Source organism: Mustela nivalis (genome assembly GCF_964662115.1).
Source record: "Mustela nivalis genome assembly, chromosome: 9".
Lineage (NCBI taxonomy): Eukaryota > Metazoa > Chordata > Mammalia > Carnivora > Mustelidae > Mustela > Mustela nivalis.
Window position 1 is genome coordinate 51,665,373 of NC_139028.1, and position 18,019 is coordinate 51,683,391.

The following is an 18,019-nucleotide window of genomic DNA, read 5'->3' on the forward strand; positions in this document are numbered from 1 at the left end:
CCAACCTGTGTTAATGGAAAAACTTGTAATCTTAAGAAATACAAACTGAAAATAATCTTTCTGTACATAAAAATGTATATTTGATATGTTTCTCAAAAAGTCCCCCAAATTTTGATATAGTTAATTTTAAGTTAATTACTCTAGCAAACCACTATAATACTAAACGAAATATTATGAAGGCAATGGCATTTGGCACACTATTGTTGTGAATATGCTTTATTTTTAAGTAAAAAATGAATCCTCGCCAAAACAAAGTGTTTTTTCCTCTGAATATTTTAAACTTAAGGGAGAAAAACTCATTAATAAGGAACATATTTTCATTTTTCCATGTTTTTAATTTTTTATGAAGATTTTCATTAAGCTTCAGTCAATAAGCAGTTTTTTAAACTTAGGTTTCATGATCCTTTTGACTTCGTACTTTTAAATGGAGGCATTTCTCTTCAAAACATGACAAATTTCAGAATCCATTAAAAATTATTTTATTCAAATTATGTTTTCCAAAAGAGAGGGTTCTGTGCTAGTCGTCTTTGAAAGTTTTCATACCTATAAAAGAAAAGAACATATTTTTACAAGAAAATTATATCTTTCATAATCTACCAAATGACTTATCAAAAAGCAAACAACTCTAAGTATCACTTCTAAAAAGCTCAGATAAAAAATAAAGAAGCTAAAAAGTTAATCTCAGAGATGAGTAGATGAGAGAAATTTGCTCAAGGCCACATACCTACATTTTAACAAAGCTCAAACCTAATACCGTCCAGAGCTATCCATGCTACACCATGCTACCACTGCTCAACAAATTCTCATGTACTGCCCACCACTGGGATATTCAATGTGAAAAGAATACCTATAAAACAGAATCATGGGAAAGCTAGGAAAATCAATTTTCTTAACCATTTATGTACAGGGTGCAGTAAAAATCATCCTGAGGCCTTACGCATATCTACTTCAGACCAAGACTTTTTAAACTTACCCAAAAATTGCTTTGTATTTCAAGACTCATATATGGTTACTAATAAAAATATTTTAAAATTTACAGCCTTAATTGTGGTCCCTACACATAGGCAATTGTATTTTCTTATCTTTATAAATTCAAAATAGCTACTATGTAACAGAGTATTTAGGATAAGAACATATTCCCTGATGTGAACTCCATAGTATACTTTTTAATGGCATGCCACTGTTAATGTATGCTGATGTTCACAATAGAAGAGAATGTTTAAATGTCAAAGAAATACATTTACCAGCAAAAATAAATGCATGGTTACTAAAAACCTTAATATTAGAGATACAAAATGTCCCATACCATTTCAAAACCACATTTGCTGGAATGAACATTTCAGATGGACTCGGTGTCATCTGGGCCTGAGAGACAGCAAATGATGAAGCAAAATTGTAGAAGTTGTCCAACATCTTTTGTGTGAACTGGAAAGTTAATAATGAATAGATTAATGAGTTATACTAAATATTCTACTTACACGTTAGTATTTTTAATTAAAAATGTTCCTGCAGTGTACTTGGTTTTAAGTACTAGGAGTTTTAAACAGTCTAATGCTGTAAGTTAAAGAAAGTCATAAAATGACACTGTGGCGTAAAATCTTAACAACCTTCATATCTCAAAGGATTTCTGTGGCTTTTAAAATTTTAATTTCCTAAGATATTCATTTGGGGGGTAAAAAGGAAGAAAATGTTTTTCCTTCAAATACTCTCTTTTCTCTCTCCCTCACCATCTACTATGCCCCTCTCCTTAAATCCCAGCCTACTTTCTCATATAAAATAGTAAGAAGTCTTTTTCTTGCCAGAAAGATAAAATCCTAAATACAATGAAAGGAAATGTCTTATTAGCTTTTATCTTTTTGCTTAATAATATCAAGATAGTTTAATACAGGAGGCTACCATTAAGTTACTTGGACTAAAATCCAGAGTTCAGTAAAATCACTAACTAAAAAATCAGTAGCAGAAAGAACAAAAATCAACAGCAACCTTTAACACTAACAACAAAATTTTAAAATACAAATTTTTATTTAAAAGATTTTTAAATCTTTAAATCTCAGTCAGTTAAGTGTCTGCCTTCAGCTCAGGTCATGATCCCAGGTTCCTGCGATTGAGCTCTACATCAGGCTTCTTGCTCAGCAGGGAGCCTACTTCTCCCTCTGCCTGCTGTTTCCCCTGTTTGTGCGCTCTCGCTCTGACAAATAAATAAAAATCTTTTAAAAGATCCAATTCAGAATAAAAACGAAATCTGTAAATATCTAGGAAAACACTTCAAGACTGTCTTCAGAGACAGGAAAGAAAACAAACTAAAGGACCTATACACCACATTCAGTGAAAAGATACATATTCACAGATGGGAAGACATACATAATGGAAGCAATTCTCCCCAAATTAAACCTGTAAGACCTCGGGACGCCTGGGTGGCTCTGTGGGTTAAAGCCTCTGTCTTCAGCTCAGGTCATGATCCCAGGGTCCTGGGATGGAGCCCTGCATCGGGCTCTCTGCTGCTTCCTCCTCTCTGCCTGCCCCTCTGCCTACTTATAATCTCTGCCTGTCAAATAAATAAATAAATAAATAAAATCTTATAATAAATAAAGATAAAATTAGTATGCAGAATACATAAGCTTATGCTCTCATAAGTAAGAGGAAGGCCTTAGGCCTAGCAGATATTAGTAAGACTTTTACTGGCAAAGGGACAGGCAAACTAACTGGAATAGAACAGAGAAACCAGAAACAAGTCTAAACATATGTGACAACATGATATATAACAAAGATGCTATTAACTCAGTGTTTCAAAAAGAAAAAAGACTAGCTTTTAATTAAAGCTTTAGTACCTATGAGAACATAACACCTTCAAACATTAGGATAATATAGGAACGACTTCACCAATGCAAAAAATAATAATAATAATTACAAAAGAAACAACTGATTGTCTACACAAAAATATAATGTCTACATGCAAAAGATGCCAAAAAAACATTAAAAGACAAGCAACATGCTAGGAGAATTACAGCATCTAGAACAGAAGACTATTACCCAGAATACATAAAGGCCTCTTCCCAGAAAGTTAAAATTAAAAAGTGCCAAAAAATACAATAGAAAATTGGGCAAAATATATAAATGGTCAGTCAATTCCAATTACAAACACAAATGAGGTCAAAATGAGAAAAGACGCTCAACTTCACTAGTCACCAAGAAATACAAACCAAAATACAGTGACATTCAAATTTTACCCAGCAGTTTGGCAAAAATTTAATGTCTTAAAACAAGTATTAGTGAGACTATCTATTAATATGGAAATGAAAAAACTGTCTCATTCATACAATGACATACTATACAACTATACAAGTCTATTAAAATAGACTAGATTTATTCCATGTATCAAGACAGGTAAATCTTAAAAATAATGCTGAGTGAACAATACCAAGTTGTACAAATCTGTACAGTATACCATTTATAATCATTTTAAAAACATGCAAAGGGGTATTAAGTCAACAGAATGGTAAAGAGAAGAAACAAAAAAAGGACTGCAACAGAGAAATGAAAAGAATTTCTACAATAATGGTTAAAGAAAAGAATACCTTGACTACAGTTATGCAAAAGACCCAGAAAATAATCAATCCACAGAAGAACAAAGAAGAGTTTCAAGAGCGATGTTTCCAAAACAAATTTAAAATTGAAGGGACGCCTGGGTGGCTCAGTTGGTTAAGCAGCTGCCTTCGGCTCAGGTCATGATCCCAGCGTCCTGGGATCGAGTACCACATCAGGCTCCTTGCTAGGCAGGGAGCCTGCTTCTCCCTCTGTCTCTGCCTGCCATTCTGTCTGCCTGTGCTCACTCTCGCTCCCTCTCTCTCTCTGACAAATAAATAAAATCTTTTAAAAATAAATAAATAAATAAGAAGAAATAAAAATATACTGAAGGGACGCCTGGGTGGCTCAGTTGGTTAAGCAGCTGCCTTCGGCTCAGGTCATGATCCCAGCTTCCTGGAATCGAGTCCCACATCGGGCTCCTTGCTCCGCAGGGAGCCTGCTTCTCCCTCTGACTCTGCCTTTCACTCTGTCTGCCTATGCTCGCTCTCGCTTGCTCTCTCTCTGACAAATAAATAAATAAAATCTTTATTAAAAAAAAAAAGTTGGTTAAAAATATACTGAACAGGAATTTATACATGGCAGAGTTTGGGCATAAATGAGATGTGGATATAGCAACTGACACAAAGGAAAAAAATGAAGCATTTATTAACCAAGGAAAATAAAAAGTCATTCTAGAAAGGAAATGTAACCATAGTACACCTGGCTCAGTTCTGAAAAATATTTACCTGATCATAATACTGAAAACTCTAAATATTAATTTAGTGAAAATCTATAATAAAAAGGTGTGGGGACATCTGGCTGGCTCAGTTGGTAGAACATGCAACTCCAGGTTGTGAGCTCAAGCATCACAATGGGTGTAGAGATTACTTAAAAATACAACCTTTTAGGGGCACCTCAGGTAGCACAGTCAGGTGTCTGAGTCTCAGTTTCAGCTCAGGTTGTGACCTTGGGATCATGCCACTGAGCTCCCTATCAGGCTCTGCCCTAGGTCTGCTTGAGATTCTGTCTCTCTTTTCCCTCTCCCTCCCTATCCTTCTCTCTCTAAAATAAATAAATTAATTTTAAAAAAATAAGATCTTTTAAAAAAAAGGTAGGGAGAAAAGACAACTCTGAATGCTGGAAAGCAGAGGAGTAAGAGCACTGAATCACATTAGGTATGGGGAAGTCGGTGGAAAACACCTATAGCAAATCAACTGGTTAAAAAGAGATTAAGCAAGTTTCTTCTGACACATGGAAGTAAATACAAGAAGAAACAGGTAAAGTAAAAAAAGTGGGAGAGGCTGAAAGTGACTGCTTTTGAGGAACAGAGTAAGAGCAGAATATAAGAAGTATTAATAGGACAACTGTTCTGCATGTAAAACCATCTATGTTTTAAGCCATGTTCATGTACTATTAATAAAAACTACATGGAAGTAACAAGAGTAACTAAGAGAATGTATTAGAAACATGTTTTAACAAATAATGCCATACATATTTTGTGGATACTTAATGAATGTTCCTTTTAAAGTACTAATACAGGATGGCAAAGATAATTTGGTTCCAAGAGTAGCTAACTGGGGAAGAACTGGAAGAAGAGAAACATGCCAGCAAGCTATATCAGAAATACTTTTTTTTTTTATTAGTAGCAAATTTGGAAAATATCAATTAAACCTAGGTAGAAGACACTCAGAAGTCTTCATATATATTGCATTATAAAGAGAGCTCTACGAGGATAGCTATTATTTTGTCTAGCTATTTGTATTTGTTCATGCTTAGAAAACTCCTGGCATGCAGTAGGCATACAATAAATACTGAAGGAATGTACTTTCCTACATATGTAAAATATTTCATAATAAAATGTTTAATAAAAATATGTATGATTTTAAAAGCTCAAATAACTTACATATATATAGAATAAAAAGTCTCCTTGCCCATTTCCAGAGATAACATCACTTTGGTATGCATTTTTCAGACATTTTTCTAATACAGTCTATATGGGATACTACTAACTCCTGATTACAACTTGCTTTTTCAGGGGCGCCTGGGTGGCTCAGTGGGTTAAGCCGCTGCCTTCGGCTCAGGTCATGATCTCAGAGTCCTGGGATCAAGTCCCGCGTGGGGCTCTCTGCTCAGCAGGGGGCCTGCTTCCTCCTCTCTCTCTCTGCCTGCCTCTCTGCCTACTTGTGATCTCTCTCTGTCAAATAAAATCTTTAAAAAAAAAAAAACAAAACTTGCTTTTTCAGCACAGCAGTTTATTTTTTTAATTACGGGGGAGAAAAAAGAATTAAGACCCAGACTTTGTCATTCTTAACTCAGCCTGTTCTCAAGAAATCATTTGAGAAGTCTGACTTTAAATTCATGGCCACAACCCTCAAGAGTATGCTGCCCAGCAAACTCATAAGGGGTTCCCTAGTCCATTCACCCTCTTCCTCTCCTAGAGGACTTGGTTAATAATCCTTTTCTTCAAATTTCCAAAACTTCTTTCCCATCAATCTTAGCTAAAGACCTTGTTTCCTGTTTCACTGAGCAAAGTGAAGGTATCAAGAGAAAACATGCACAAGTTGTCATCACATTTAACAATCCTCCCGCATCTGTATTCATATAGCCATTCCTATGAATACTATGCATTATTCAATCTAATGTGCTCTCATTTCTATTCAAGGAGTTCAGCAACTCTCTCCACTCTCCTGCAACATCAGCTTTAATGCTTCATTCTCATCAAACATGGTGTAATATCTCCCATTAAAAACAGTAAAAACAAACAACAAAAAAGTAAAAACAAAAAAATCCTGTCCCATTGCCCCCTCAAGCAACCAAACCATTTATCTGCTACCCTCTGTAACCACACTCAAGAGTCATCTATATTCACTGTTTCCACTTCCTCCTCTCCAACTCACTCCAAACTCCCCTTCTACTCTCTGAACTCAGTTTTCTAACTTTTTAATGACCTCCATCTTGCTGAGTCCACTGGATACTTCTTAGCCCTCATTTTAACTCATTAGCTTCTTGCTTCTTAAAAACCAGTCTTTGCTTGGCTTCCAAAATACCACTTTCTGGGTCTCCTTCTACTTCAGGCTGCTCTTTTTCTTTGTCTTCATCTCTTCAGCTTCTCAAATTTGAAATGGCCCCAGAGCTCAGTCAATAGCCAATTTTTCCATTTAATTACTTCCCTAGTAATCACACACCCTTCAAAACTTTGGATATTATCGTTACACTGATGACTCCCACATTTTTATCCATATCCCAGAACTCTCTCTTGAACTCTACACTTGTCATCTCCAGCAGGATATCTAACAGGCATCCCAATTATAGTACAACCAAAATCCAACTCCACTGATTCCACTCCCAGCCCATACTTGCTCTTTTCATAATATTCCTGTGTTCAAATTCCTCAAGCCAATATCCTTGGGCTATAATTGATGTCTCTCTTTAATCTCAGACCTTTCATGTGATCCACATCATGAAACACTACTGGCTCCATCTTCACATTAGTTCCAGAAATCAATTACAGGCATACCTCGGACATATTGCAGTTCAGTTCCAGACCACTGCAATAAAGTGAGTCACATGAATTTTTTGGTTTCCTAGTGCACATAAAAATTCTGTTTACACTATACTATAGTCTACTAGGTGTGTAAATAGCATTATGTCTTTAAAAACGTACATACCTTCATTAAAAAATACTTTTTTGCTAAAAAATGCTAAACATCATCTGAGCTTTCAGCGAGTCGTAATCTTTTTGCTGGTAGAGCGTCTTGCCTTGATGTTGATGGCTGCTGACTGATCAGGGTGGTAGTTTCTGAAGGTTGGGGTGGCTGTGGCAATTTCTTAAAATAAGACAACAATGAAGTTTGCCTCATGGATTGACTCCTCCTTTTACTTGAACCCTTAGAGGCCATTGTAGGATAATTAATTGGCCTAATTTCAATATTGTTGTGTCTCAGGAAATAGGGAGGCCCAAGAAGAGGGAGAAAAACGCAGAACAGTTGGTAGGTGGAGCAGTCAGAAAATACACTTATCGATTAAGTTCTTCATCTTATATGGGCAGTTTGTGGTGCCCCAAAACAATTTCAATAGTACTAAAGATCACTGGTCACAGATCACCGTTACAAATAACAATGAAAGAGTTTGAAATGTTCCAAGAATTACCAAAACATGACAAAGAGATACAAAGTGGGCAAATGCTGCTGGAAAAACAGCACCAACAGATTTGCTCCATGCAGGGTTGCCACAAACCTTCAGTATGTAAAAAACACTATACCAGCAACGCGCAATAAAGTGAAGCGCAATAAAACGAGGTATGCCAGTACTTTTAATCACCTTCACTTCCACCCCCCCAAACTTCCCTGGTTCAAGTCATTATCATCTGTCATCTAATGTTCACAAGAGCCTAACTGACTTCTTCCTTCCAACAACAGTGTCCTCCCAAAATGCGAAAGTGATCCTTTAGAAATGTAAGTTAGATCCTATTACTCTTCTGCTCAAAACTTACTTCTTCTCTTCCAGAGAGAATTTGAGTCAAAGTTCTTATAGGGGACCCTGGGTAGCTCAGTCAGTTAAATGTCTGCCTTCGGCTCAGGTCATGATCCCAGAGTCCTGGGATCGAGCCCGGCATTTGGCTCCCTGCTTCGTGGGAAGGCTGCTTGTCTCTCTCCCTTTGCCCCTCCTCCTGCTTTCATGTGCACATGCGCTCTCACTCTCTCTCTTTCTCTCGTAAATAAATAAAATCTTTTTAAAAAATTAATCAGGGGCGCCTGGGTGGCTCAGTGGGTTAAAGCCTCTGCCTTCGGCTCAGGTCATGATCTCAGGGTCTTGGGATCAAGGCCCACATCAGGCTCTCTGCTCAGCAGGGAGCCTGCTTCCTCCTCTCTCTCTGCCTGCCTCTCTGCCTACCTGTGATCTCTGTCAAATAAAAAAATTTTAAAAAAATTTAAAAAAAAATTAATCAGAATCCTTATAAAAGCCAATGAGGTACCATATGATTTTATCCTGCAGCCCCCTCCCCAATTATCTCCCATCTCTCACCCTTACTCACTCTACTCCAATCACAAAGACCTTCATATTACTCTTCAGATTTCTACCTTCGAGATTCTGCATTAGCTACACCTCTACCTCCATTATTCTCCTGTTCAGGCCTTTGCCTTAAAGAGGTTAAAAGTCAACCATCATGGAATTATGTCACTTTAAGCTCCATGAAGACAAGGATTTTGCTATTTCACCAATATAAAAACAAGTCTCATCAAAGCATTTACAAATTTTAAAATACCTATAGAAGAAAGCAGGCAAACTTAAATTATCCATGGAAGCCAATAACTTACACCATACATGTTTACCTTCATTTTTACATGTTTTCAATCACCAGGTTAGTTTTTAAAGTACAGATTTGGAGGGCACCTGGGTGGCTCAGCTGGTAAGGTATTTACCTTCAACTCAGGTCATGATTCCAGGGTCCTGAGATTAGTCCTCTATCAAGCTCCCTGATCAGGGGGAACCTGCTTCCTGCCCCTTCCCCCTGCTCGTGCTCTCTCTTAAATAAAAATCTTTAAAAGAATATGTAGAATTTGGTTTAAAAATTTTTTTGGAAGATAATGTGTACTGCATTACCTGAGTGAATGAGTCAACTGAGGATACAGCAGCATTGCCTACTGGAGTCTGCTGAGCCAAACTGTCCAATAATTCCACTGAAATTCCAATCTGAGCAACAGATGGAGTCCGGACAATATTCATGGCTCCAAAAGGGTGTTGACTTCCTTCTCCTGAAAAAAATTAACATGTACCACAAATTTCAAATTTAACTTGTAGCTATAAAAATTCCTTTGTAAGTATGTGGAAAACCTCTGATCTACATTCACTAAAAAATGGTTATATGAACATTTGTCTCTTTTCAAAAAAATGTAAAAGGCTAGTTTTTATCACATTAGCAAAGAGTAAGAAAACTAAAATTTTCCCCACCAAAAAAAAACAACTGTTACTTTTCAAAAACACATTACAATTAATGTAGGTAGAAACAGAAAGTAACAGAGTAAGAAAAATAAATACGCATTAATTACATTTAAAAATTCTCAAAGCTAACTCCAAAGAAAGGATATTTTTAAAGATTTTTTAAAACTAGTTTTAGCATTTTCTCATTATTCCACTAAAGAAAGCTCTTAAATTACTATTACTACAAATGACATGTCATATTTTACTAAATGTCATGAATCACCCCATATAACACCTGATGTTATCAAACAGGCAATAAAAAACTTATAACCAAAAATACTTAGTAACTTTTTCCCTTTAAAAATCAGTGTGGGGGCGCCTGGGTGGCTCAGTGGGTTAAAGCCTCTGCCTTCAGCTCAGGTCATGATCCCAGGGTCCTGGGACTGAGCTCCGCATTGGGCTCTCTGCTCATCAGGGAGCCTGCTTCCCTTCCTCTCTGCCAGCCTCTCTGCCTGTGATCTCTGTCAAATAAATAAATCCTTAAAAAAATAAAATAAAATAAAAAAATCAGTATGTCATTAAGTATACACCTGAGCCTGTAAATGCCATCTAATTTCTATGGGGAAAATAGAGGCCAATTTCTTTAATCTACGTAAGACAATCAGAAAAGTTAGTCTGAAGGAAAAAAAAAATCATACAATAGATTTTGGTTATCTGCTGTTTTCATAGGACTATAAAATGTTTAACCAAATAAAGAAGAACAAAAACCTGGAGCAACACATATTCCTAATAACGAGAATTCTACTTACAAATATCAAAACTCTCCTTAAATTTTCAAGCACATGAATAAAAACTTACTATTTATTCTTCTGTGATTTAAAAATACACACACACCTGTCACTAAATAGGACTAGTTTAAAATAATTTTAGTATTTTTAAATTAACTGTTTTATTATATTTTATATTTCCATATATTTATGAGTTTTCCAGATTTGTTATTTCTATCATTGTGGTTAGAGAACACACTTTGTATGATTTCAGTCTTAAATACACGGAGACTTGTTTTACAGTAACCTAACATATGGTCTATCCAAGAAAAGGCTCCACGTGCATTTGAGAAGAATGTGTTCTGCTGTTGTTGGGTAGAAAGTTCTATGTAAGTCTGTTAGGTGTGCGTGGTTTATAGCGTTCAAGTCTTCTTCTTCTTTTTTTTTTTTTAAAGATTGTGTTTATTTATTTGAAAGAGAGAGACAGAGCAAGAGAGGGAACACAAGCAGGGTTAGTGAAAGAGGGAAAAGAAGGCTCCCTGTCAGGCAGGGAGACCTATGCAAAGCTCAATCCCAGGACCCATGATCACCTGAGCCAAAGGCAGACACTTAACTGAGCCACCAGGTGCCCCTCAAGTCTTCTATTTCCTTGATGACCTTCTGTCCAGTCATTCTATCCATTACTTAAAGTAGGGAATTGAAGTTTCCAACAAATATTGTTCAACTATTTTCTCCCTTCAATTCTGCCAAGTTTTGCTTCATGTATTTTGAGGTTCTGTTGGTAGGTGCAAACAAGTTTATAACTGTTATTAAGTTTCTGATAGATTGACCCTTTTATCATTATATAATGTCTTTATTGCACATAATAATTTTTGTCATACATCTATTTAGTCTGACTTTAGTCCACCCACTCAAGCTCTTTTAGTTACTATTTGTATGTATCTTTTTCCATCCTTTACTTTCAACTATTTTGTGTCTCAATCAATAGCTGGATTATGTTTTTTTATCCATTCTGCAAATTTCTGCCTTTTAATTGGAGAATCTAGTTTTGTGTTAAATAGACACTTGCTAGTGTACCATTTTATACCATTTCTTTTACTATATATTTTTTGTTTTCCCCTTAATGGCTACAGTAGGGATTAGTATAAATTTCTTAATTATAACAACCTAGTTTGGATTAATGCCAACTCAGTATCAGTAGTAGATAAAAACTTTGCTATGTAATTTCTCTCCCTATGTGTTGTCATAAATTATTTCTTTATACATAGCATGCCCATAAACATAGTTTTACAGTTTCCATTTTTAAGATTTTATTTGAGATAGAGCAGAGCCAGTGAGCGCAAGTGAGAGAGCAGGAATGGGGGGAGGGGCAGAGGGAGAAGCAGACTCCCCACTGAGCAAGCAGGGAGCCCATTGCCGGGCTTGATCCCAGGATCCTGGCATCATGACTTGAGCCAAAGGCAGACACTTAACCAACTGAGCCACCCAGGCACCCCACAGTTTCCATTTCACAAAATTGTTTTTTACATCAAATAGGGAAGGAAAGAGTTATAAACAAAATGTACAATACTGATTTTTATGATAAACTAGTTACCTTTACCTGTGTTCCTTTTGCCTTCATGGTAATTCAAATACTGTCTCATACCCCCTCTTTTCAGTCTGAAAGGCTGTCTTTAGTCTCTCTTATAGGCTTAGTCTTGGAGTAATGATTTTAACAGTTTATCTGAGAATGTCTTCATTTTTTTTTTTAAGATTTTATTTGAGAGCACACACGCACATGTGGCAGGAGGGGCAGAGAGGGAAAGAGAATCGCAAGCAGACTCCGAGCTAACATGGAGCTCAATGCAGGGCTGGATCTCATGACCCTGAGATCATGACCTGAGCCAAAATCAAGAATCAGACATTTAAATGACTGAGCCACCCAGAAACCCTTCTTCATTTCTGATAGATACTTCCAAAGGAGAATTCTTGTCAGTTTTTCATTCAGCGCTTTATACCATCCCACTGTTTTTCGACTCCACTGTTAATGGAAACCAGCTGTTAATCTTACTAAGAATCTTGTCACTTGATGAGTTGCTTCTTTTGCCATTTTCTCTTTATGATATGTTTTGGTATGGAGCTTATCCTACGTGGAGTTTACTTAAATTCTTAAGTGTATAATGTTTCTCATCAAATTCAGAAAGCTTTAGGGCACTATTTCTTCAAGTACTCTTTCCACCCCATCTCTCTCTTCCTGCTGGGACTGCTAATGTGCATATGTTGGTATACTTGACGGTGTCTCAGAGATTGTTCATTTTTCTTCTTTTTCTTTCAGCTTTTCAAGTTGAAAGGTTCACATTCTTCAAGTTCATGGATTCTTTCATCAGCCTACTCAAATCTATTGAGAACCTGTAGTGAACTCCATTTGCTGTACTTTTAAGCTCTATCACTTATGATATCACATATGTTGTACTTTTCAGCTCTATCACTTATGTTTAGTTCCTTTTTATAACTTCTCTATTAATATTTTCTATTTGATGGCATGTTATTCTCCTGGTTTCCTTTAACTCTCAGTAAATCCAATGTTATATGTTTCCTAGGAACAGATTCTGTTCATTTCTTCTCTGAAAGGGCCATATATTCTTATTTCTTTGCATACTTTCTTTTTGTTGAAAACGGGATGCTGAATATTATAATTCAGCAAGTCTAGAAATCAGACTCCCCCCCTCAGGGTTTATTGTTAATATTTGTTGTTTCCTTAATAACTTCTAAACCAATACTGCAAAGTCTGTATTTTTTGTCATGTGCAACAAGTGAGTGACATTTCTATTGGCTTAGTGGTCAGGTGGTGATTAAAAAGATATTTCCTTAAAAGCGTGGAACCCAAAAATTCTCCCAGTCTTTATAGATGGGTTCTATGTTTGGGACATCCCTTTAATACTAGCCAGGTAGTTTTTCAACTCTGCGTTAGCCTTCACTTCCTGCTTATGTATAGCCCCAAAGTTAGCCAGAAGTGAAAACTTAGAACCTTTTTAGTTCTTTCCTGAGCGTGTGCATAGCCCTAACTGTATACGGTCTTTGAGGTTTCCAAAAATTTCCAGGTACAAGAACTCAAAGCCCTTATTCCCCAAAGTATCTTATTTCAGGGTACCTGGGTGGCTCAGTTGGTTAGACATCTGCCTTCAGCTTGGATCATGATCTCAGGGTCCTGGGATCAAGTCCTACATTGGGATCCCTGCTCAGTGATGGGTCTGCTTCTCCCTCTGCCCCTCCCCTCTGCTTATGTACTCTCTCTCCCCCCTCAAATAAATAAATAACCTTAAAAAAAAAAAAAAAGCACAAAGTATTTTATTCCCAGCCTTTCCTCCCAAGCTTTGTAGTCAGCCTATTTTTGCCTCATTCGTTGTCAGTGCGTCACGCAGCAATGACCAGTATTTTTGCAGGTAAATATTTTTGACAAATACTCCCAGATTGTCAACTCTACTGAGACAAAGGAAAGTCTTTTTGATTACTCTTCAAGGGAGTGTGCTTCTCCCTCTCTTTGACCCTTCCCCTTCAAACTCCCCTCCACCCAGCTCTTGCTCTCTTGCTCACGCTTTCTCAAATATTTTTTTTTTAAGTGTGCCAATCTCTGCTCTAAGTAATTCCATCACTCTTCCTTTTTCTTATTATTTCAAACTTTTTTTTTCTTTTTTTTTGCATGGTTGAGAGCAATTGATGAGTAATGATGAAATAATTCCTTGGATGAAAAAGCAAAATGTTTCACAATATAGGAAAAACAAGATTACCAGTATCATCAAATGCATCTTAGATTTGTAAGATGGTCTGGCAGATTCATATAGTGATTCCAAGATAGAATGACTTTTTAAAAAATATACAAGCAAATGTGGTCTCTATTCTTTAGAAGACTTCTACAACAGAATAAAACTAAAAAACTAAAAGGAAATCCACTGGTAAAGATATTGTATGTGTGCATGGCAACAGAGATGACTAAAGAAAACACTATGACAAAAATAAGTAATTCACTATAAAGTGGCATTTGAACATGACATATGCTAAAAAGCTACATAAAACAGCTTAACTATGCCTGCATAAAAGGCTTCTTGGTATTAAAGTAGAAATCAAATATATATTTCTAAAACCTCTTTACTTCATTTCTATTGATAGCATGACAAGCCTGAAATTACATTTTTCACTCATGCATAGTTCAAGAGCAATGTAACTACCAAAGGTTTATCAACAATAAATATTTTAAACCAGATAAAGCTGCTAATGTATCTGACATTACAATATGTCTTGAATTTGAATGTCTAAAATGTATTTAATCAAGCAATATTTCCCAAGTATCTGAGTCCATCACTGTGCTCTATACATTCTAAAGAACACACAGTAAAAGATACAAACAGTCCCTACTCTCAAGGAGCTTACATTCTAATGGGAAAAGTAACAGTTAAACTTTCTGAGTAGATTTCATTTTCTTCATAATATCTTTCCTAGATCTTTCTATGATTTTACAAAAACATACTAACTACCCTTGAGTACAAACTATATGCCAGGCTGCAAAAAACACTTGCACTATAGGTATGAAATCCGTTTTACCTGAAATCCCAAGGTGAAATAACTTAATCAAGACTACATAGATAAAAAAAAAAAAAAAAAAGACTACATAGCTAGTAACTGATATTCAAAATGAGTCTATCAAGCTCTAAAGCTGAAGCTCATTCTAGTTCATTATCCTACCTGTTTATACCAAATTCCATGATATGAACTCTTCACTGATTTTTATGCATCACTTACTTCACAATAAGCCACTCAAGAAAGCAAGCCAAGAAATGTCAGAAGTAAATGGTTCCCTCACACTCTGGCTCACTAGCCCTATTTTCATTTGAATAGGCTGAGTAGGGACGCCTGGGTGGCTCAGTTGGTTAAGCAGCTGCCTTCAGCTCAGGTCATGATCCCAGCTTCCTGGGATCGAGTCCCACATCTGGCTCCTTGCTCGGCGGGGAGTCTGCTTCTCCCTCTGCCTCTGCCTGCCATTCTGTCTGCCTGTGTTCACGCGCTCTCTCTCTCTGACAAATAAATTAAAAAAAAAAAAAAAAATCTTTGAATAGGCTGAGTAGCATCTTGAACTCTTGTCCTTCCTAATTCCCTTGACAAGCTCAACCCAATTTTAAAACAAAAACTAGAGTAAAAATTTCTTCCTGGCAACTGAGTTACATGAAATTAGAGGAGACTATATATGTCATGTGCACAGAAAGCCGAAGTGATGACATTAAAATATGGCTGCAAGCCCAAAAAGAAAAGAGCAGAAGTATACAGAAGAAATTCAAATGATGATTTATAAGAAACTCTATTTTTAACGTTTCTTAAAAATTCTTCTTGGCTGCTAAGCCTTTTTATATGGTTATTTTTAATGTCACTGTCATAACAAAGAAAGGCTAAGGAACTATGCCAGATTTAAAGACTAAAGACAATTAAACGTAATGCACAATCCTAACACAATCCTAGATGGAGGGAATAATGCCTGTTACTAATGGCATTATTTAAAAAAATTGGCAACATTTTAATGTATATTGTATATTAGACAAGAGTATTATATTAATACTACGTTTGCTGAATTTGATAATGATACTATGATTGTATACAAGAATATCTTTGTATAAGGAGACATATTCTGATGTAGTTAGGAGTCATGGAGCATAATGTCTACAACTTATTCTCAAGGTTTCAGGAAAAAATACACACACACACGCTCACATATAGATCTCGGAGAATAATAAATAAACTGTAGCAAAACTGATGAATGTGGGAGAATTTAAGAATTCTTCATACTATTCTTGTCATTTTTCTCTAATTTTTAAAATTATTTCTAAGTAAGTAAATAAAATTACTTCCCAAAAAAGTTGTTTTAAAGAGCATTTTTTAATATTTGAATAGGGATACTTCTAGAATTTCATTCCAAACTAACAATACCTCAAAGTAGGGCCAGGGTAAGAAAAAAAAACAGGAAAGAAAAGAAAGAAAGGAAGAGAAGGAAAAAAAGAAGATAAAACCCTACCATAAGGTGCCCAATTTACTCTGAAGACCTGAAACATTGAATTACCTTTTTCCCTAACAAGAGTATTCTATGAAGTTCTACTACATTCAGTACTCTATTTATTCATATAAATATATGATCTCTCTTCTTTAGACCACAGGGGATTTGAACAACTATTTCTTATTCTTCTATTAAGTATAATCACATGTTAAAGTGCTACAAACACAATAAAAAATACTTGTCAAGTTCCATGTAAGTTTTTATTATATCTGACCTAATGTCCTACTCCCCCACCTGCTCTTCCAATCTTGGGCTCTTCTGTTTCCCATTCTCCATATAATTCTCCACTGCAGATGTCACTGGAACTCTCCCTGACTGAGGCATTGAACCATTTCCTCATTGTTTCGTGAAACACTTTACAAATAGTTAACCTACAGAGAAAAGGAAGGTTTTAAGTTGAACTCTGTGTGTATGAGAGTACGTGGATGTGGCTAAACAAACTCTTCAAATAGATATGAACTCCACAAGTATTTACCTTTGACAGACATATGTATATAACTGTGCATAAATATGAATGCAAGTTCTTTCAGTTACATATTTTTGGTAAGAAAAACTGCTTTCACCTTCTAAATTTGGAATCAAAATTTTAAACCTTTATTTAAACACTGTACTCATGTTCCCTAAATACTGTGAACCAAAACTTCTTAAAGTTAACATTACATGGCATCTCATTATTCACACTTGTTACAGGTTTTAACAGATGTTTAAATCATTATAAATGGACACAAGCACATATTATGTGAATGCTGAGTTTTCTTAGTCATCTTACAATTTAAGGATCCTATTAAAGACTACGCTTTCAGGGGGTGCCTGGGTGGCTCAGTGGGTTAAAGCCTCTGCCTTCAGCTCAGGTCATGATCTCAGGGTCCTGGGATCAAGCCCCACATCGGGCTCTCTGCTCGGCAAGGAGTCTGCTTCCTCCTCTCTCTGCCTGCCTCTCTGCCTACTTGTGATCTCTGTCAAATAAATAAATAAAATCTTTTAAAAAAAAAAAAAAGACTACACTTTCAGAATTCAAGAAAAACAATTTAAGAAAAAAATTCTAAAAAGCACTGTAAAATCTGACAACATTAATACAGAACTAGAAAGAAATACTTTAGTATATGTGGAAAATGGGATTTCCAATGAACTGGACACACATCAAAAACATAAAAATTAAAACATCAAAAACATAAAAATTAGGGGCGCCTGGGTGGCTCAGTGGGTTGGGCCACTGCCTTCAGCTCAGGTCATGATCTCAGGGTCCTGGGATCGAGTCCCGCATCGGGCTCTCTGCTCGGCAGGGAGCCTGCTTCCCTCTCTCTTTGCCTGCCTCTCTGTCTACTTGTAATTTCTCTCTGTCAAATAAATAAATAAAATCTTTAAAAAAAAAAAACATAAAAATTAAAACAGCCTACCTCTCAAAAGACTACACTGAGAAAATTAAAGATGAAGCCTACTGAAAAATTTTCCAATATTACATTATATGCTAACTAACTAGAATTTTTTTTATCTGGAGGGAAAACAAAAAAAAAAAAAAAGAAAAAAGAAAAACTTCCCAGTGTAACCTGGACTTAATCATGAAATACTTTTCTCAACCAGATTAAGTCCAAGAAAGGTGAGTAAATAATCCTATTTGCCTCTGCTATTCAACTCTGAAAAATGTGAAAATTCTGAATTCTGGGGTAAATGTACAGACTATTTATAATAG

At 36.0% G+C, this 18,019-nt stretch overlaps 1 protein-coding gene across 5 annotated transcripts in view; it reads right to left on the reverse strand.

The window, feature by feature from the left end:
• Positions 1-200: 200 nt before the first annotated feature.
• HIKESHI (heat shock protein nuclear import factor hikeshi) overlaps positions 201-18,019 on the reverse strand; it is a 41,133-nt gene continuing 23,314 nt past the window's right edge. For 2 of the 5 annotated variants that reach the window (XM_082749096.1, XM_082749099.1), the window contains 3 exons: positions 9,169-9,320; positions 1,307-1,425; positions 201-543 (listed from right to left, as the gene is read on the reverse strand). In XM_082749096.1, coding sequence (XP_082605222.1) covers positions 489-543; positions 1,307-1,425; positions 9,169-9,320 — 326 coding nt within the window. In that variant the 3' untranslated portion in view covers positions 201-488. Of the gene's footprint in view, positions 544-1,306; positions 1,426-7,005; positions 7,113-7,232; positions 7,392-9,168; positions 9,321-18,019 lie in introns of those variants that run through there. The other 3 variants (XR_014316366.1, XM_082749098.1, XM_082749097.1) reach the window with 3 other exon arrangements.